Source organism: Oncorhynchus keta, chromosome 10, assembly GCF_023373465.1.
Source record: "Oncorhynchus keta strain PuntledgeMale-10-30-2019 chromosome 10, Oket_V2, whole genome shotgun sequence".
Lineage (NCBI taxonomy): Eukaryota > Metazoa > Chordata > Actinopteri > Salmoniformes > Salmonidae > Oncorhynchus > Oncorhynchus keta.
Genome location: NC_068430.1, coordinates 56,441,736 through 56,462,272, shown reverse-complemented (window position 1 = coordinate 56,462,272; position 20,537 = coordinate 56,441,736). Strand labels below are relative to the sequence as shown.

General features: G+C 54.1%; 1 protein-coding gene across 1 annotated transcript in view; it reads right to left on the bottom strand.

Moving 5' to 3' along the window:
- Window positions 1-20,537, bottom strand: part of LOC118389002 (plexin-A1-like) — a 302,199-nt gene that overhangs the window by 105,301 nt on the left and 176,361 nt on the right. The window contains exon 9 of the mRNA XM_052527317.1: window positions 16,745-16,859. Within this exon, the coding sequence (XP_052383277.1) occupies window positions 16,745-16,859 (115 nt within the window). The remainder of the gene's footprint in view (window positions 1-16,744; window positions 16,860-20,537) is intronic.

Below are 20,537 nucleotides of genomic sequence, written 5' to 3'. Positions count from 1 at the left end.
CATGCGTTTCGATATATTATTAGCCAAGTCGTTCACCGTTCTCGTCGTCAGAGTGGACTCGTTGTTTGCAGAGCGCACAACCTATGCTGCACTTGTGAGAAACACGTTTCGGGTTTATCTCATTGCATTTATGAGTTTCGTCAATTTCGTCCCCGTCTTCTGTTCGGAGCGCTACTGTCAGTGTCGAGTAAGAAGGAGCACCTGGTTACAGAGAGAAGCAGGCTGATTGGCTACCCGGCCTGTGAGCAAATGTAGGTATATAAATGTTCCCATTTGGGCATCTGATAGTATTTTTGAGTCCACGTCACTGCCAAAATAGCCTGTCACCCACACACACACACAACTCCTTAACATACCAACCAACCAAACACATTCAAAACAGACACTAATGACCCGTGAAGCTTCTCAACGGAATGTTTTCTTCACCTCAAAACAAGCAAGCGAACGTGGTCTGTTTTTCCATCATTGAGAATTACAATACATCCTCAAATGTATTTGTGAAATCTTTCCTGCTCTCTCCCTTCCGAGAACCACTCAGTGTCAAAAACGGACAAATCTCATGCTCTGTTCCAGTGGAAACGTCATAGCAATAGGCCTACCTGATTACTTCTTATCCCGTGGGCAAATAGCCTACAGCTGTGTCTGTCCTGAGATCACTGGCACAGAATATTTTATCAAATGTTGCAAGTTTGCTTGCACGATCTTCAGGCTGGACCCAAGTTGATAGTTGATACAATGATGCAAGTTTGTTGCAGACGGGCGCCATGCGAAGCCAATGTGATTTATTAGATTTTTTTATTTGCAATGTTTTTATTTGTTGGCATTTATGCAGGTTTTACTTTTTTTTTTTTACATAGTTAGAAATGGCAATAGTTAGATTTGTATAATTTTCATTTGGATATAATTTTGATTAACCACATGAATGATTTTGAGATACGAAGACATTATTAGAAATGAAACTTGAAAATTACCAGCAACTTCAGCTGAGTAACAGGAGAATCTGCGAAGGCCAGCAGGCGAGGCAGGGCGATAGGTCGGGTCAGGTTAAGGTTTTTCTCCTCTGGTTATCTTGATCTCTGGCTCCCTCGAGTCACGCAGGTCTTATTTCATCAAACAGCATCAGACAAGCATATAGCTGATTTTATTAAAACACATAGGGGTTTTAAATGGATTGGTCCAAAGAACAGATGAGTTTCGGTCAACCAATATTTTAAAACCTTTTTGTCGGGGACAGCCTTACATCCATCCGTAATTATCAGACCAGAGGGAGAGAAACAGGGTGGTGAATTTATGAGGACTCAAATATTCATCACGGCAGCAACACATTCCAAGGCGCGGTAAAACTATGTTGGTTACTTGAATGTATAGAGCAGACAGAGAGAGGAGGGAGGGAGAAATAGAGTGACGGAGAGGGGAGAGGGAGGGAGAAATAGAGTGACGGAGAGGGGAGAAGGAGGGAGAAATAGAGTGGGGGAGAGAGGAGGGAGAGAGAAATAGAGTGGGGGAGAGGGGAGAAGGAGGGAGAAATAGAGTGGGGGAGAGAGGAGGGAGAGAGAAATAGAGTGGGGGAGAGGGAGGGAGAGAGAAATAGAGTGACGGAGAGAGGAGGGAGAGAGAAATAGAGTGACGGAGAGGGGGAGAAGGAGGGAGGGAGGGAGAAATAGAGTGACAGAGAGGGGAGAGGGAGGGAGAAATAGAGTGACAGAGAGGGGAGAAGGAGGGAGAAATAGAGTGACAGAGAGGGGAGGGAGAGAGAAATAGAGTGGGGGAGAGGGAGGGAGAGAGAAATAGAGTGACGGAGAGAGGAGGGAGAGAGAAATAGAGTGACGGAGAGGGGGAGAAGGAGGGAGGGAGGGAGAAATAGAGTGACAGAGAGGGGAGAGGGAGGGAGAAATAGAGTGACAGAGAGGGGAGAGGGAGGGAGAAGGAGGGAGACTGCCCGTTCCATGATCTCGCCATCACGGTTGACAACTCCATTGTGTCCTCCTCCCAGAGCGCTAAGAACCTTGGCGTGATCCTGGACAACACCCTGACGTTCTCAACTAACATCAAGGCGGTGTCCCGTTCCTGTAGGTTCATGCTCTACAACATCCGCAGAGTACGACCCTGCCTCACACAGGAAGCGGCGCAGGTCCTAATCCAGGCACTTGTCATCTCCCGTCTTGATTACTGCAACTCGCTGTTGGCTGGGCTCCTGCCTGTGCCATTAAACCCCTACAACTCATCCAGAACGCCGCAGCCCGTCTGGTGTTCAACCTTCCCAAGTTCTCTCACGTCACCCCGCTCCTCCGCTCTCTCCACTGGCTTCCAGTTGAAGCTCGCATCCGCTACAAGACCATGGTGCTTGCCTACGGAGCTGTGAGGGGAACGGCACCTCAGTACCTCCAGGCTCTGATCAGGCCCTACACCCAAACAAGGGCACTGCGTTCATCCACCTCTGGCCTGCTCGCCTCCCTACCACTGAGGAAGTACAGTACCCGCTCAGCCCAGTCAAAACTGTTCGCTGCTCTGGCCCCCCAATGGTGGAACAAAGTCCCTCACGACGCCAGGACAGCGGAGTCAATCACCACCTTCCGGAGACACCTGAAACCCCACCTCTTCAAGGAATACCTAGGATAGGGTAAGTAAGGGTAAGTAATCCTTCCCCCCCAAAAAAAAAAAGATTTAGATGCAAGTGGCTGTTCCACTGGATGTCATAAGGTGTATGCACCAATTTGTAAGTCGCTCTGGATAAGAGCGTCTGCTAAATGACTTAAATGTAAATGTAATGTAAATGAGAAATAGTGACAGAGAGGGGAGAGGGAGGGAGAAATAGAGTGACAGAGAGGGGAGAGGGAGGGAGAAATAGAGTGACAGAGAGGGGAGAGGGAGGGAGAAATAGAGTGACAGAGAGGGGAGAGGGAGGGAGAAATAGAGTGACAGAGAGGGGAGAGGGAGGGAGAAATAGAGTGACAGAGAGGGGAGAGGGAGGGAGAAATAGAGTGACAGAGAGGGGAGAGGGAGGGAGAAATAGAGTGACAGAGAGGGGAGAGGGAGGGAGAAATAGAGTGACAGAGAGGGGAGAGGGAGGGAGTGATGGAGAGGGGGAGAGGGAGAAAAGGGAGGGAGGGAGAAATAGAGTGACGGAGAGGGGGAGAGGGAGGGAGAAATAGAGTGACGGAGAGGGGGAGAGGGAGGGAGAAATAGAGTGACGGAGAGGGGGAGAGGGAGGGAGAAATAGAGTGACGGAGAGGGGGAGAGGGAGGGAGAAATAGAGGACGGAGAGGGGGAGAGGGAGGGAGAAATAGAGTGACGGAGAGGGGGAGAGGGAGGGAGAAATAGAGGACGGAGAGGGGGAGAGGGAGGGAGAAATAGAGTGACGGAGAGGGGGAGAGGGAGGAGAAATAGAGTGACATAGAGGGGGAGAGGGAGGGAGAAATAGAGTGACGGAGAGGGGGAGAGGGAGGGAGAAATAGAGTGACGGAGAGGGGGAGAGGGAGGGAGAAATAGAGGACGGAGAGGGGGAGAGGGAGGGAGAAATAGAGGACGGAGAGGGGGAGAGGGAGGGAGAAATAGAGTGACAGAGAGGGGAGAGGGAGGGAGAAAATAGAGTGACAGAGAGGGGAGAGGGAGGGAGAAATAGAGGACAGAGAGGGAGAGGGAGGGAGAAATAGAGTGACAGAGAGGGGAGAAGGAGGGAGAAATAGAGTGACAGAGAGGGGAGAGGGAGGGAGAAATAGAGTGACAGAGAGGGGAGAGGGAGGGAGAAAGAGTGACAGAGAGGGGAGAGGGAGGGAGAAATAGAGTGACAGAGAGGGGAGAGGGAGGGAGAAATAGAGTGACAGAGGGGAGAGGGAGGGAGAAATAGAGTGACAGAGGGGAGAGGGAGGGAGAAATATAGTGACAGAGAGGGGAGAGGGAGGGAGAAATAGAGTGACAGAGAGGGGAGAAGGAGGGAGAAATAGAGTGACGGAGAGGGGAGAGGGAGGGAGAAATAGAGTGACAGAGAGGGGAGAGGGAGGGAGAAATAGAGTGACAGAGAGGGGAGAGGGAGGGAGAAATAGAGTGACAGAGAGGGGAGAAGGAGGGAGAAATAGAGTGACAGAGAGGGGAGAGGGAGGGAGAAATAGAGTGACAGAGGGGAGAGGGAGGGAGAAATAGAGTGACAGAGGGGAGAGGGAGGGAGAAATATAGTGACAGAGAGGGGAGAGGGAGGGAGAAATAGAGTGACAGAGAGGGGAGAGGGAGGGAGAAATAGAGTGACAGAGGGGAGAGGGAGGGAGAAATAGAGTGACGGAGAGGGGGAGAGGGAGGGAGAAATAGAGTGACAGAGAGGGGAGAAGGAGGGAGAAATAGAGTGACAGAGAGGGGAGAGGGAGGGAGAAATAGAGTGACAGAGAGGGGAGAGGGAGGGAGTGATGGAGAGGGGAGAGGGAGAAAAGGGAGGGAGAAATAGAGTGACAGAGAGGGGAGAGGGAGGGAGAAATAGAGTGACAGAGGGGAGAGGGAGGGAGAAATAGAGTGACAGAGGGGAGAGGGAGGGAGAAATAGAGTGACAGAGAGGGGAGAGGGAGGGAGAAATAGAGTGACAGAGAGGGGAGAAGGAGGGAGAAATAGAGTGACAGAGAGGGGAGAGGGAGGGAGAAATAGAGTGACAGAGAGGGGAGAGGAGGAGAAAGAGTGACAGAGAGGGAGAGGGAGGGAGAAATAGAGTGACAGAGAGGGGAGAGGGAGGGAGAAATAGAGTGACAGAGAGGGGAGAAGGAGGGAGAAATAGAGTGACAGAGAGGGGAGAAGGAGGGAGAAATAGAGTGACAGAGAGGGGAGAGGGAGGGAGAAATAGAGTGACAGAGAGGGGAGAGGGAGGGAGAAATAGAGTGACAGAGGGGAGAGGGAGGGAGAAATAGAGTGACGGAGAGGGGGAGAGGGAGGGAGAAATAGAGTGACGGAGAGGGGAGAAGGAGGGAGAAATAGAGTGACAGAGAGGGGAGAGGGAGGGAGAAATAGAGTGACAGAGAGGGGAGAGGGAGGGAGTGATGAAGAGGGGGAGAGGGAGAAAAGGGAGGGAGAAATAGAGTGACAGAGAGGGGAGAGGGAGGGAGAAATAGAGTGACAGAGAGGGGAGAGGGAGGGAGAAATAGAGTTACAGAGGGGAGTTAGGGAGGGAGAAATAGAGTGACAGAGGGGAGAAGGAGGGAGAAATAGAGTGACAGAGAGGGGAGAGGGAGGGAGAAATAGAGTGACAGAGAGGGGAGAAGGAGGGAGAAATAGAGTGACAGAGAGGGGAGAGGGAGGGAGAAATAGAGTGACAGGAGGGGAGAGGAGAGAAATAGAGGGAGGGAGGGGAGGGAATGGAGAGGGGGAGAGGAGAAAAGGGAGGAGGGAGGGAGAAATAGAGGACGGAGAGGGGGAGAGGGAGGGAGAAATAGAGTGACGGAGAGGGGGAGAGGGAGGGAGAAATAGAGTGACGGAGAGGGGGAGAGGGAGGGAGAAATAGAGGACGGAGAGGGGGAGAGGGAGGGAGAAATAGAGGACGGAGAGGGGGAGAGGGAGGGAGAAATAGAGTGACAGAGAGGGGAGAGGGAGGGAGAAATAGAGTGACAAAGAGGGGAGAAGGAGGGAGAAATAGAGTGACAGAGAGGGGAGAGGGAGGGAGAAATAGAGTGACAGAGGGGAGAGGGAGGGAGAAATAGAGTGACAGAGGGGAGAGGGAGGGAGAAATAGAGTGACAGAGAGGGGAGAGGGAGGGAGAAATAGAGTGACAAAGAGGGGAGAAGGAGGGAGAAATAGAGTGACAGAGAGGGTAGAGGGAGGGAGAAATAGAGTGACAGAGAGGGGAGAGGGAGGGAGTGATGGAGAGGGGGAGAGGGAGAAAAGGGAGGGAGGGAGGGAGAAATAGAGTGACGGAGAGGGGAGAGGGAGGGAGAAATAGAGGACGGAGAGGGGGAGAGGGAGGGAGAAATAGAGTGACGGAGAGGGGAGAGGGAGGGAGAAATAGAGTGACGGAGAGGGGGAGAGGGAGGGAGAAATAGAGTGACGGAGAGGGGGAGAGGGAGGGAGAAATAGAGTGACGGAGAGGGGGAGAGGGAGGGAGAAATAGAGGACGGAGAGGGGGAGAGGGAGGGAGAAATAGAGGACGGAGAGGGGAGAGGGAGGGAGAAATAGAGGACGGAGAGGGGGAGAGGGAGGGAGAAATAGAGTGACGGAGAGGGGGAGAGGGAGGGAGAAATAGAGTGACGGAGAGGGGGAGAGGGAGGGAGAAATAGAGTGACGGAGAGGGGGAGAGGGGAGGGAGAAATAGAGTGGGGAGAGGGAGGGAGAAATAGAGTGACGGAGAGGGGAGAGGGAGGGAGAAATAGAGTGACGGAGAGGGGAGAGGGAGGGAGAAATAGAGTGACAGAGAGGGGAGAAGGAGGGAGAAATAGAGTGACAGAGAGGGAGAGGGAGGGAGAAATAGAGTGACAGAGAGGGGAGAGGGAGGGAGAAATAGAGTGACAGAGGGGAGAGGGAGGGAGAAATAGAGTGACAGAGGGGAGAGGGAGGGAGAAATATAGTGACAGAGAGGGGAGAGGGAGGGAGAAATAGAGTGACAGAGAGGGGAGAAGGAGGGAGAAATAGAGTGACAGAGAGGGGAGAGGGAGGGAGAAATAGAGTGACAGAGAGGGGAGAGGGAGGGAGAAATAGAGTGACAGAGGGGAGAGGGAGGGAGAAATAGAGTGACGGAGAGGGGGAGAGGGAGGGAGAAATAGAGTGACAGAGAGGGGAGAGGGAGGGAGTGATGGAGAGGGGGAGAGGGAGAAAAGGGAGGGAGAAATAGAGTGACAGAGAGGGGAGAGGGAGGGAGAAATAGAGTGACAGAGGGGAGAGGGAGGGAGAAATAGAGTGACAGAGGGGAGAGGGAGGGAGAAATAGAGTGACAGAGAGGGGAGAGGGAGGGAGAAATAGAGTGACAGAGAGGGGAGAAGGAGGGAGAAATAGAGTGACAGAGGGGAGAGGGAGGGAGAAATAGAGTGACAGAGAGGGAGAGGGAGGGAGAAAGAGTGACAGAGAGGGGAGAGGGAGGGAGAAATAGAGTGACAGAGAGGGGGAGAGGGAGGGAGAAATAGAGTGACAGAGAGGGGAGAAGGAGGGAGAAATAGAGTGACAGAGAGGGGAGAAGGAGGGAGAAATAGAGTGACAGAGAGGGGAGAGGGAGGGAGAAATAGAGTGACAGAGAGGGGAGAGGGAGGGAGAAATAGAGTGACAGAGGGGAGAGGGAGGGAGAAATAGAGTGACGGAGAGGGGGGAGAGGGAGGGAGAAATAGAGTGACGGAGAGGGGAGAAGGAGGGAGAAATAGAGTGACAGAGAGGGGAGAGGGAGGGAGAAATAGAGTGACAGAGAGGGGAGAGGGAGGGAGTGATGGAGAGGGGGAGAGGGAGAAAAGGGAGGGAGAAATAGAGTGACAGAGAGGGGAGAGGGAGGGAGAAATAGAGTGACAGAGAGGGGAGAGGGAGGGAGAAATAGAGTGACAGAGGGGAGAGGGAGGGAGAAATAGAGTGACAGAGGGGAGAGGGAGGGAGAAATAGAGTGACAGAGAGGGGAGAGGGAGGGAGTGATGGAGAGGGGGAGAGGGAGAAAAGGGAGGGAGGGAGGGAGAAATAGAGTGACGGAGAGGGGGAGAGGGAGGGAGAAATAGAGTGACGGAGAGGGGGAGAGGGAGGGAGAAATAGAGTGACGGAGAGGGGAGAGGGAGGGAGAAATAGAGTGACGGAGAGGGGGAGAGGGAGGGAGAAATAGAGTGACAGAGAGGGGAGAGGGAGGGAGAAATAGAGTGACAAAGAGGGGAGAAGGAGGGAGAAATAGAGTGACAGAGAGGGGAGAGGGAGGGAGAAATAGAGTGACAGAGGGGAGAGGGAGGGAGAAATAGAGTGACAGAGGGGAGAGGGAGGGAGAAATAGAGTGACAGAGAGGGGAGAGGGAGGGAGAAATAGAGTGACAAAGAGGGGAGAAGGAGGGAGAAATAGAGTGACAGAGAGGGAGAGGGAGGGAGAAATAGAGTGACAGAGAGGGGAGAGGGAGGGAGTGATGGAGAGGGGGAGAGGGAGAAAAGGGAGGGAGGGAGGGAGAAATAGAGTGACGGAGAGGGGGAGAGGGAGGGAGAAATAGAGTGACGGAGAGGGGGAGAGGGAGGGAGAAATAGAGTGACGGAGAGGGGGAGAGGGAGGGAGAAATAGAGTGACGGAGAGGGGGAGAGGGAGGGAGAAATAGAGTGACGGAGAGGGGGAGAGGGAGGGAGAAATAGAGTGACGGAGAGGGGGAGAGGGAGGGAGAAATAGAGTGACGGAGAGGGGGAGAGGGAGGGAGAAATAGAGTGACGGAGAGGGGGAGAGGGAGGGAGAAATAGAGTGACGGAGAGGGGGAGAGGGAGGGAGAAATAGAGTGACGGAGAGGGGGAGAGGGAGGGAGAAATAGAGTGACGGAGAGGGGGAGAGGGAGGGAGAAATAGAGTGACGGAGAGGGGGAGAGGGAGGGAGAAATAGAGTGGGGGAGAGGGAGGGAGAAATAGAGTGACGGAGAGGGGGAGAGGGAGGGAGAAATAGAGTGACGGAGAGGGGAGAGGGAGGGAGAAATAGAGTGACAGAGAGGGGAGAAGGAGGGAGAAATAGAGTGACAGAGAGGGGAGAGGGAGGGAGAAATAGAGTGACAGAGAGGGGAGAGGGAGGGAGAAATAGAGTGACAGAGGGGAGAGGGAGGGAGAAATAGAGTGACAGAGGGGAGAGGGAGGGAGAAATATAGTGACAGAGAGGGGAGAGGGAGGGAGAAATAGAGTGACAGAGAGGGGAGAAGGAGGGAGAAATAGAGTGACAGAGAGGGGAGAGGGAGGGAGAAATAGAGTGACAGAGAGGGGAGAGGGAGGGAGAAATAGAGTGACAGAGGGGAGAGGGAGGGAGAAATAGAGTGACGGAGAGGGGAGAGGGAGGGAGAAATAGAGTGACAGAGAGGGGAGAAGGAGGGAGAAATAGAGTGACAGAGAGGGGAGAGGGAGGGAGAAATAGAGTGACAGAGAGGGGAGAGGGAGGGAGAGATGGAGAGGGGGAGAGGGAGAAAAGGGAGGGAGAAATAGAGTGACAGAGAGGGGAGAGGGAGGGAGAAATAGAGTGACAGAGGGGAGAGGGAGGGAGAAATAGAGTGACAGAGGGGAGAGGGAGGGAGAAATAGAGTGACAGAGAGGGGAGAGGGAGGGAGAAATAGAGTGACAGAGAGGGGAGAAGGAGGGAGAAATAGAGTGACAGAGGGGAGAGGGAGGGAGAAATAGAGTGACAGAGAGGGGAGAGGGAGGGAGAAAGAGTGACAGAGAGGGGAGAGGGAGGGAGAAATAGAGTGACAGAGAGGGGAGAGGGAGGGAGAAATAGAGTGACAGAGAGGGGAGAAGGAGGGAGAAATAGAGTGACAGAGAGGGGAGAAGGAGGGAGAAATAGAGTGACAGAGAGGGGAGAGGGAGGGAGAAATAGTGACAGAGAGGGGAGAGGGAGGGAGAAATAGAGTGACAGAGGGGAGAGGGAGGGAGAAATAGAGTGACGGAGAGGGGAGAGGGAGGGAGAAATAGAGTGACGGAGAGGGGAGAAGGAGGGAGAAATAGAGTGACAGAGAGGGGAGAGGGAGGGAGAAATAGAGTGACAGAGAGGGGAGAGGGAGGGAGTGATGGAGAGGGGGAGAGGGAGAAAAGGGAGGGAGAAATAGAGTGACAGAGAGGGGAGAGGGAGGGAGAAATAGAGTGACAGAGAGGGGAGAGGGAGGGAGAAATAGAGTGACAGAGGGGAGAGGGAGGGAGAAAGAGAGTGACAGAGGGGAGAGGGAGGGAGAAATAGAGTGACAGAGAGGGGGAGAGGGAGGGAGAAATAGAGTGACGGAGAGGGGGAGAGGGAGGGAGAAATAGAGTGACGGAGAGGGGGAGAGGGAGGGAGAAATAGAGTGACGGAGAGGGGGAGAGGGAGGGAGAAATAGAGTGACAGAGAGGGGAGAGGGAGGGAGAAATAGAGTGACAAAGAGGGGAGAAGGAGGGAGAAATAGAGTGACAGAGAGGGGAGAGGGAGGGAGAAATAGAGTGACAGAGGGGAGAGGGAGGGAGAAATAGAGTGACAGAGGGGAGAGGGAGGGAGAAATAGAGTGACAGAGAGGGGAGAGGGAGGGAGAAATAGAGTGACAAAGAGGGGAGAAGGAGGGAGAAATAGAGTGACAGAGAGGGGAGAGGGAGGGAGAAATAGAGTGACAGAGAGGGGAGAGGGAGGGAGTGATGGAGAGGGGGAGAGGGAGAAAAGGGAGGGAGGGAGGGAGAAATAGAGTGACGGAGAGGGGGAGAGGGAGGGAGAAATAGAGTGACGGAGAGGGGGAGAGGGAGGGAGAAATAGAGTGACGGAGAGGGGGAGAGGGAGGGAGAAATAGAGTGACGGAGAGGGGGAGAGGGAGGGAGAAATAGAGTGACGGAGAGGGGGAGAGGGAGGGAGAAATAGAGTGACGGAGAGGGGGAGAGGGAGGGAGATATAGAGTGACGGAGAGGGGGAGAGGGAGGGAGATATAGAGTGACGGAGAGGGGGGAGGGAGGGAGAAATAGAGTGACGGAGAGGGGGAGAGGGAGGGAGAAATAGAGTGACGGAGTGGGGGAGAGAGGAGGGAGAAATAGAGTGGGGGAGAGGGAGGGAGAAATAGAGTGGGGGAGAGGGAGGGAGAAATAGAGTGGGGGAGAGGGAGTGAGGGAGAAATAGAGTGGGGGAGAGGGAGTGAGGGAGAAATAGAGTGGGGGAGAGGGAGTGAGGGAGAAATAGAGTGGGGGAGAGGGAGTGAGGGAGAAATAGAGTGGGGGAGAGGGAGTGAGGGAGAAATAGAGTGGGGGAGAGGGAGGGAGGGAGAAATAGAGTGGGGGAGAGGGAGTGAGGGAGAAATAGAGTGGGGAGAGGGAGTGAGGGAGAAACAGAGTGGGGGAGAGGGAGGGAGGGAGAAATAGAGTGACGGAGAGGGGGAAAAGGAGTGATGGAAGGGGAGAGAAGAAACGTACTATAGTAACTCAAAGTGAAGGGTTCTCTCTCTCTCTCGCTCTCTCTTTTCAAAATTATTTCTTCCTCTTTGTAATTTTCTGCCTGGTCGCATCTGACGCGCTGCTTTGTTTGTCACCCTGTCGGTGGCACGTTGATTTATGCATATTTGATTTGTAAATGTCACTCATTACATTCCCACCCCCCCCGACTCTCTCAAATGTCTTGCATCTCATTCGCATAAACAAATACAGCAGCATTTTGTTAGTCAGTCGGCTTCTTTCAACCAATAACAACCAACAAGGGCCTCCCTTTGATAAAGGTCTTGGTCTGTATTCAGAAAGCGTCTCGGAGTACAAGTGCTGATCTAGGATCAGCTCCCTCCTCTCCATTTAAGCGGGTTCCTTATGATCTAGAAAGGTAAAACTGATCTCAGTTTAGCAGAGGAGGATGTGGGTTTCATTCTTAAAATGGGCGACACACTCAGGTTGACCTCGATTGTCCTGGAGGCAGGACGGAGCAATTTCCCCTTAGATAGGACAGCTGCAAAGTCAAAATTGGCAAAATTGGTCGTCAGCAAAATGGGACACACCTGGGCTCGGGTGTGTCCCGGGGATAAACGCACCTTTCCTCCAGACGTCAAGGAGACTCACTCCATGCAGACACACAGTTGTTGTTTTTTTGTTGTGGCATTCTGGGGCTTCTTTGTGTTCATTTGTTTTGGCACCTCTCAACACCCCTCATTATCACCGTCTATGCACGCATCCACTCACTCACACTACTGACTACATACACCACTGTTTATAGTTTACTCTATTTCATGAATATGTTCATTTTTTTTTATCTCCGCGTCGTCTCCCTCTGTTGCGGGCTACGGGACGGTTCGTAACACTAGGCATTGGGGTTAAGGTTCAGTTTAAAAATAACATTTTATGACTTTGTGGCTGTGCTAGCTAGTGATCACTCTGCAGAGCTGCCTCCAGAAATAGATTGATGACGAAAAACACTAACCTGCAGGCCATACACACTGAATATAGTACAAACTCTCTCACAACCACACACGCTCTGGTACTGTGCCCAGAGCACTTCCCGACCCTTGACAGATGGGGAGGGAGCCATAAGGTGTACAGGAGGAAAGAACACACACACACACAGAGAGCGAGAGAGACCGACAGACAGACCGACAGACAGACAGACACCGACAGGCAGACAGACAGAGACCGACCGACAGACAGACAGAGACCGACAGACAGACAGAGAGAGAGAGAGACCGACCGACAGACAGACAGACAGAGACCGACCGACAGACAGACAGACAGAGACCGACCGACAGACAGACAGACAGAGACCGACCGACAGACAGACAGAGACCGACCGACAGACAGACAGACAGAGACCGACAGACAGACACCGACAGACAGACAGAGACCGACAGACAGACAGACAGACAGACAGAGACCGACCGACAGACAGACAGACAGAGACCGACAGACAGACAGACAGAGACCGACCGACAGACAGACAGAGACCGACCGACAGACAGACAGAGACCGACCGACAGACAGACAGAGACCGACCGACAGACAGACAGAGACCGACCGACAGACAGACAGAGACCGACCGACAGACAGACAGAGACCGACCAACGGACAGACAGAGACCGACCGACGGACAGACAGAGACCGACCGACAGACAGACAGAGACCGACCGACCGACAGACAGACCGACAGACAGACAGACCGACAGACAGACAGAGACCGACCGACAGACAGACAGAGACCGACCGACAGACAGACAGAGACCGACCGACAGACAGAGAGAGACCGACAGACAGACAGAGAGAGACCGACAGACAGACAGAGAGAGACCGACAGACAGAGAGAGACCGACAGACAGAGAGAGACCGACAGACAGAGAGAGACCGACAGACAGAGACCGACAGACAGAGAGAGACCGACAGACAGACAGAGACCGACAGACAGACAGACAGAGACCGACCGACAGACAGACAGAGACCGACCGACAGACAGACAGACAGAGACCGACCGACAGACAGACAGACAGACAGAGACCGACAGACAGACAGACAGAGACCGACCGACAGACAGACAGAGACCGACCGACCGACAGACAGAGACCGACCGACAGACAGACAGAGACCGACCGACAGACAGACAGAGACCGACCGACAGACAGACAGAGACCGACCGACAGACAGACAGAGACCGACCGACAGACAGAGACCGACCGACAGACAGACAGAGACCGACCGACCGACAGACAGAGACCGACAGACAGACAGAGACCGACCGACAGAGAGACAGAGACCGACCGACAGACAGACAGAGACCGACCGACAGACAGACAGAGACCGACCGACAGACAGACAGAGACCGACCGACCGACAGACCGACAGAGACCGACCGACAGACAGACAGAGACCGACCGACCGACAGACAGACAGAGACCGACCGACAGACAGACAGAGACCGACCGACAGACAGACAGAGACCGACCAACGGACAGACAGAGACCGACCAACGGACAGACAGAGACCGACCGACGGACAGACAGAGACCGACCGACGGACAGACAGAGACCGACCGACGGACAGACAGAGACCGACCGACAGACAGACAGAGACCGACCGACAGACAGACAGAGACCGACCGACAGACAGACAGAGACCGACCGACAGACAGACAGAGACCGACCGACAGACAGAGAGACCGACCGACAGACAGAGACCGACCGACAGACAGACAGAGACCGACAGACAGAGAGACCGACCGACAGACAGACAGAGACCGACCGACAGACCGACAGACAGAGACCGACAGACAGACAGACACCGACCGACAGACAGACAGAGACCGACCGACAGACCGACCGACAGACAGAGACCGACCGACAGACAGACAGAGACCGACCGACAGACAGAGAGACAGACAGACAGAGACTGACCGACAGACAGAGAGACCGACAGAGACCGACCGACAGACACACAGAGACCGACCGACAGACCGACAGACAGACAGAGACCGACAGACAGACAGACAGACAGACAGACACCGACCGACAGACAGACAGAGACCGACCGACAGACAGACAGAGACCGACCGACAGACAGACAGAGACCGACCGACAGACAGACAGACAGAGACCGACCGACAGACAGACAGACAGACAGACAGACAGACACCGACCGACAGACAGACAGACAGACAGAGACAGACCGACAGACAGACAGAGACAGACCGACAGACAGACCGACAGACAGACAGAGACCGACCGACAGACAGACAGACACCGACCGACAGACAGACAGAGACCGACCGACAGACAGACAGACAGACAGAGACCGACCGACAGACAGACAGAGACCGACCGACCGACAGACAGACAGACAGACAGACAGACAGACAGACAGACAGACAGAGACCGACCGACAGACAGACAGAGACCGACCGACAGACAGACAGACAGACAGACAGAGACCGACCGACCGACAGACAGACAGAGACCGACCGACAGACAGACAGAGACCGACCGACAGACAGACAGAGACCGACCGACAGACAGACAGAGACCGACCGACAGACAGAGAGACCGACAGACAGACAGACAGACAGAGACCGACCGACAGACCGACAGAGACCGACCGACCGACAGACAGACAGAGACTGACCGACCGACAGACAGAGACCGACCGACCGACAGACAGACCGACAGACAGAGACCGACCGACAGACAGACAGAGACCGACCGACAGACAGAGACCGACCGACAGACAGACAGACAGAGACCGACCGACAGACAGACAGAGAGACTGACCGACAGACAGACAGACAGACAGAGACCGACCGACAGACAGACAGACAGAGACCGACCGACAGAGACCGACCGACAGACAGAGACCGACCGACAGACAGAGACCGACCGACAGACAGACACCGACCGACAGACAGAGACCGACCGACAGACAGACAGACAGAGACCGACAGACAGAGACCGACAGACAGACAGACAAAGACAGAGAAAGACATACAGACAGGCAAAGACAAACAGACAGACAGACACCCTGGCAGACAAGGTCTCCAAATCCCCCTCTCACACACTCACACTCCTTAACATACAAACCAAACACGTTCAAACAATATAAAACACCAATAAACATTTCAAAAGCTCCTATCCCCTCTCCACAGACCTCTCCCTTCATCCCTTCTTCACCATCCCCACAGGCCTTTCCTGTTTATCAGCCCTTTCCCCCTCAGTTCCTCTCAACCACAAACATAACATGCTAGCCCAGCCAGGCACACCCCGTGTCTTACAGATGGGAGCGTTAATCCGCATGATTTACTCTCGGAGGCGTAAAGGCAAGTCCGCGGTGCCGCTTAGCCAGAGAGCCCGAGCAGGCACTTCCACGCTGACGCCACAGCTCGGAAATTACACCGCTGCGCTTGGAGAAGAGAGATAAGGCGTGATGCTAACATGCTAACGACAGGCTGCGCCGCTAAACGCTTTACCCCGCTCCGCTTGGAGGGAAGAGGTGAGACGTGAAGGGAACGCTGCCACGCTAACGCTAAAAGGGCTAACGCTCAGCGGCTCCGGTTGGAGGGGAGATTAAACCCGAGGGGTGTGTGTGTAATTGGATTTGAGGTTAACTAATTAGCGTTGTCGGTAAATAAGGCCAACCTTGTGTGTGTGTGTGTGTGTGTGTGTGTGTGTGTGTGTGTGTGTGTGTGTGTGTGTGTGTTTCTCAGACTGAATCAGATGGATTATGTTTAAGAGTAAAGCATGACTGTCAGTCACTTGGGAGGACAGTGGATTGGCATTCAGAAAACATTCACGATAAGACCATGTACAAGAGATGTGTTTAGAGAGAGGGTGGGTGGGTGGGCGTGTGTGTGTGTGTTTAGAGAGAGAGAGGGTATGTGTGTGTGCGCGTGTTTTCGAGAGAGCGGGTGCACGTGTGTTGTTTTAGAGAGGGAGGGTGTGTGTTATGACTGTACAGTGTACGCAGGACTACGAAAAAGGAACACACAGTGTAAGAGTGCGTCTGTCGATCTGCGTCGGGGGGGTGTTTTTAGTGTGTGTGTGTGTGTGTGTGTGTGTGTGTGTGTGCGCGTCAACACACCGGTCGACAAACAGCGCCGGTCCCCACTTGGTATTCCACTGTACGAGCGGCTGACAAGACGGGGAGACGCGCCATTGATATTAGCTTTTATGCTAATGTAGCATTTGGATAGGAAGAACAAGGCCACATTTCCATAATGCTTCCTTCAGCCCCGCCTACGGAAAGGAAACCCGAAACGCCGCCTGGAGTTCTGTATACAAGCGGTGTTGCCACAGTGCCAACAGCACCCAGTGAGGAAATAAACAAAAGGAGACACAAAAGGATTAGAATGCACAAGTGTGTGTGTGTGTGTGTGTGTGTGTGTGTGTGTGTGTGTGTGTGTGTTTTTACACACACCTGAGTATGAGCATGCGCCTGTGTACCCAGTTTGCGTCACTGAGAGCTAACAGCCAAGACAGACTCAAGTCTTCTGTAACAATTGTGGGTTTCCAATTCAGTCCCACATCCCCTGTAGTCAGTTAATAAAGGCCCGGTGTGTGTGTGTGTGTGTGTGTGTGTGTGTGTGTGTGTGTGTGTGTGTGTGTGTGTGTGTGTGTGTGTGTGTGTGTGTGTGTGTGTGTGTGTGTGTGTGTGTGTGTGTGTGTGTCGAAGGGCGGGAGAGAAAGTGTGACACTCACCTCGGACATGTTGACGAGGCCTTCCTGGAAGGAGCAGTCGTTGGCATTCTGGGTGCACATGTGACGGTACTTACACCAGTGGCAAGGGAACGAGCCGTTGACACAAGACAGGCACCTGCAGGTGAGCACGGGGGAGACGGATAATGTTAGGAAACGCCGAACACAGGCTGGGCACACGCAGCGCGAGAAACAAAGTAAGAAACTAATCAACCCGGTCTCTCGCTCTGTTGACTCTCTGAACCTCCCCTCCCCCCCTTCTCTGTCCGCATTCAGTCTTTCCCCCTTTCACAATGTCCTCCCTGTCTCCGCCTGCCTCTCTCAACTTACCATCTCTCCCTCTCGACGACAACCCCTCTCCCTCTCGACGACAACCCCTCTCCCTCTCGACGACAACCCCTATCGAAGAGAACCCCTCTCCCTCTCGACTACAACCCCTCTCCCTCTCGACTACAACCCCTCTCCCTCTCGACTACAACCCCTCTCCCTCTCGACTACAACCCCTCTCCCTCTCGACTACAACCCCTCTCCCTCTCGACTACAACCCCTCTCCTCTCGACTACAACCCCTCTCCCTCTCGACTACAACCCCTCTCCCTCTCGACTACAACCCCTCTCGGAGAGAACCCCTCTCGAAGAGAACCCCTCTCCCTCTCGAAGAGAACCCCTCTCCCTCTCGAAGAGAACCCCTCTCCCTCTCGAAGAGAACCCCTCTCCCTCTCGAAGAGAACCCCTCTCGACTACAACCCCTCTCCCTCTCGACTACAACCCCTCTCCCTCTCGACTACAACCCCTCTCGACTACAACCCCTCTCGACTACAACCCCTCTCGACTACAACCCCTCTCGACTACAACCCCTCTCGACTACAACCCCTCTCGACTACAACCCCTCTCGACTACAACCCCTCTCGACTACAACCCCTCTCGACTACAACCCCTCTCGACTACAACCCCTCTCGACGACAACCCCTCTCGACGACAACCCCTCTCGACGACAACCCCTCTCGACGACAACCCCTCTCGACGACAACCCCTCTCGACGACAACCCCTCTCGACTACAACCCCTCTCGACTACAACCCCTCTCGACTACAACCCCTCTCGACTACAACCCCTCTCCCCCTCGACTACAACCCCTCTCCCCTCGACTACAACCCCTCTCCCCCTCGACTACAACCCCTCTCCCCCTCGACTACAACCCCTCTCCCCCTCGACTACAACCCCTCTCCCCCTCGACTACAACCCCTCTCCCCTCGACTACAACCTCTCCCCCAACTTACCCTCTCTCTCTCCCCCAACTTACCCTCTCTCTCTCCCCCCCAACTTACCCTCTCTCTCTCCCCCAACTTACCCTCTCTCTCCCCCAACTTACCCTCTCTCTCTCTCCCCCAACTTACCCTCCCTGTCTCTCTCTCTCCCCCAACTTACCCTCCCTCTCTCTCTCTCTCCCCCAACTTACCCTCTCTCTCTCTCTCTCCCCCAACTTACCCTCTCTCTCTCTCCCCCAACTTACCCTCTCTCTCTCTCCCCCAACTTACCCTCCCTCTCTCTCTCTCTCTCCCCCAACTTACCCTCCCTCTCTCTCTCTCTCTCTCTCTCCCCCCAACTTACCCTCCCTCTCTCTCTCTCTCTCTCTCCCCCAACTTACCCTCCCTCTCTCTCTCTCTCTCTCCCCCCAACTTACCCTCTCTCTCTCCCCCCAACTTACCCTCTCTCTCTCTCTCTCTCCCCCCCAATTTACCCTCTCTCTCGCTCTCCCCCAATTTACCCTCTCTCTCGCTCTCCCCCAATTTACCCTCTCTCTCTCTCCCCCCCAATTTACCCTCTCTCTCTCTCTCTCCTCTCTCTCTCTCTCCCCTCTCTCTCTCTCTCTCTCCCCCCCTCTCTCTCCCCTCTCTCTCCCCTCTCTCTCTCTCTACCCTCTCTCTCTCTCTCTCCCCTCTCTCTCTCTCTCTCCCTCTCTCTCTCTCTCTCCCCTCTCTCTCTCTCTACCCTCTCTCTCTCTCTCTCTCCCCCTCTCTCTCTCCCCCACTTTACCCTCTCTCTCTCTCTCCCCCAATTTACCCTCTCTCTCTCTCTCTCCCCCAATTTACCCTCTCTCTCCCCCCCAATTTACCCTCTCTCCCTCTCCCCCAATTTACCCTCTCTCCCCCCAACTTACCCTCTCTCTCCCCCAACTTACCCTCTCTCTCCCCCAACTTACCCTCTCTCTCTCTCCCCCCCAATTTACCCTCACTCTCCCTCTCCCCCAATTTACCCTCGCTCTCCCTCTCCCCCAATTTTCCCTCTCTCCCCCAACTTACCATCTCTCTCTCCCCCCCACTTACCATCTCTCTCACCTTACCCTCTCTCTCTCTCTCTCTCTCTCTCTCTCTCTCACCTTACCCTCTCTCCCTCTCTCTCCCTCTCCCCCAATTTACCCTCTCTCCCCCCCAACTTACCATCTCTCTCTCCCCCCCAACTTACCATCTCTCTCTCTCTCACCTTACCCTCTCTCTCTCTCTCTCTCTCACCTTACCCTCTCTCTCTCTCTCTCTCTCACCTTACCCTCTCTCCCTCTCTCTCCCCCAATTTACCCTCTCTCCCCCCCCAACTTACCCTCTCTCTCTCTCTCCCCCAATTTACCCTCTCTCTCCCTCTCCCCCAATTTACCCTCTCTCTCCCTCTCCCCCAATTTACCCTCTCTCCCTCTCCCCCAATTTACCCTCTCTCTCCCTCTCCCCCAATTTACCCTCTCTCCCCCAACTTACCCTCTCTCTCTCTCCCCCCCAACTTACCATCTCTCTCTCTCTCACCTTACCCTCTCTCTCTCTCTCTCTCACCTTACCCTCTCTCCCTCTCCCTCTCTCTCTCTCTCCACCAACTTACCCTCTCTCTCTCCACCAACTTACCCTCTCTCTCTCCACCAACTTACTCTCTCTCCCCCAACTTACCCTCCCTCTCTCTCTCCCCCAACTTACCCTCCCTCTCTCTCTCTCAACTTACCCTCCCTCTCTCTCTCTCTCTCAACTTACCCTCCCTCTCTCTCTCTCTCCACTTACCCTCCCTCTCTCTCTCTCTCTCAACTCACCCTCCCTCTCTCTCTCTCTCTCAACTTACCCTCCCTCTCTCTCTCTCAACTTACCCTCCCTCTCTCTCTCTCAACTTACCCTCCCTCTCTCTCTCTCAACTTACCCTCCCTCTCTCTCTCTCAACTTACCCTCCCTCTCTCTCTCTCAACTTACCCTCCCTCTCTCTCTCTCAACTTACCCTCCCTCTCTCTCTCAACTTACCCTCCCTCTCTCTCTCTCAACTTACCCTCCCTCTCTCTCTCTCAACTTACCCTCCCTCTCAACTTACCCTCCCTCTCAACTTACCCTCCCTCTCAACTTACCCTCCCTCTCAACTTACCCTCCCTCTCAACTTACCCTCTCTCTCAACTTACCCTCCCTCTCTCTCTCTCAACTTACCCTCCCTCTCAACTTACCCTCCCTCTCTCAACTTACCCTCTCTCTCAACTTACCCTCCCTCTCTCTCAACTTACCCTCCCTCTCTCTCAACTTACCCTCCCTCTCTCTCAACTTACCCTCCCTCTCTCTCAACTTACCCTCCCTCTCTCTCAACTTACCCTCCCTCTCTCTCAACTTACCCTCCCTCTCTCTCAACTTACCCTCCCTCTCTCTCAACTTACCCTCCCTCTCTCTCAACTTACCCACCCTCTCTCTCAACTTACCCACCCTCTCTCTCAACTTACCCACCCTCTCTCTCAACTTACCCACCCTCTCTCTCAACTTACCCTCCCTCTCTCTCAACTTACCC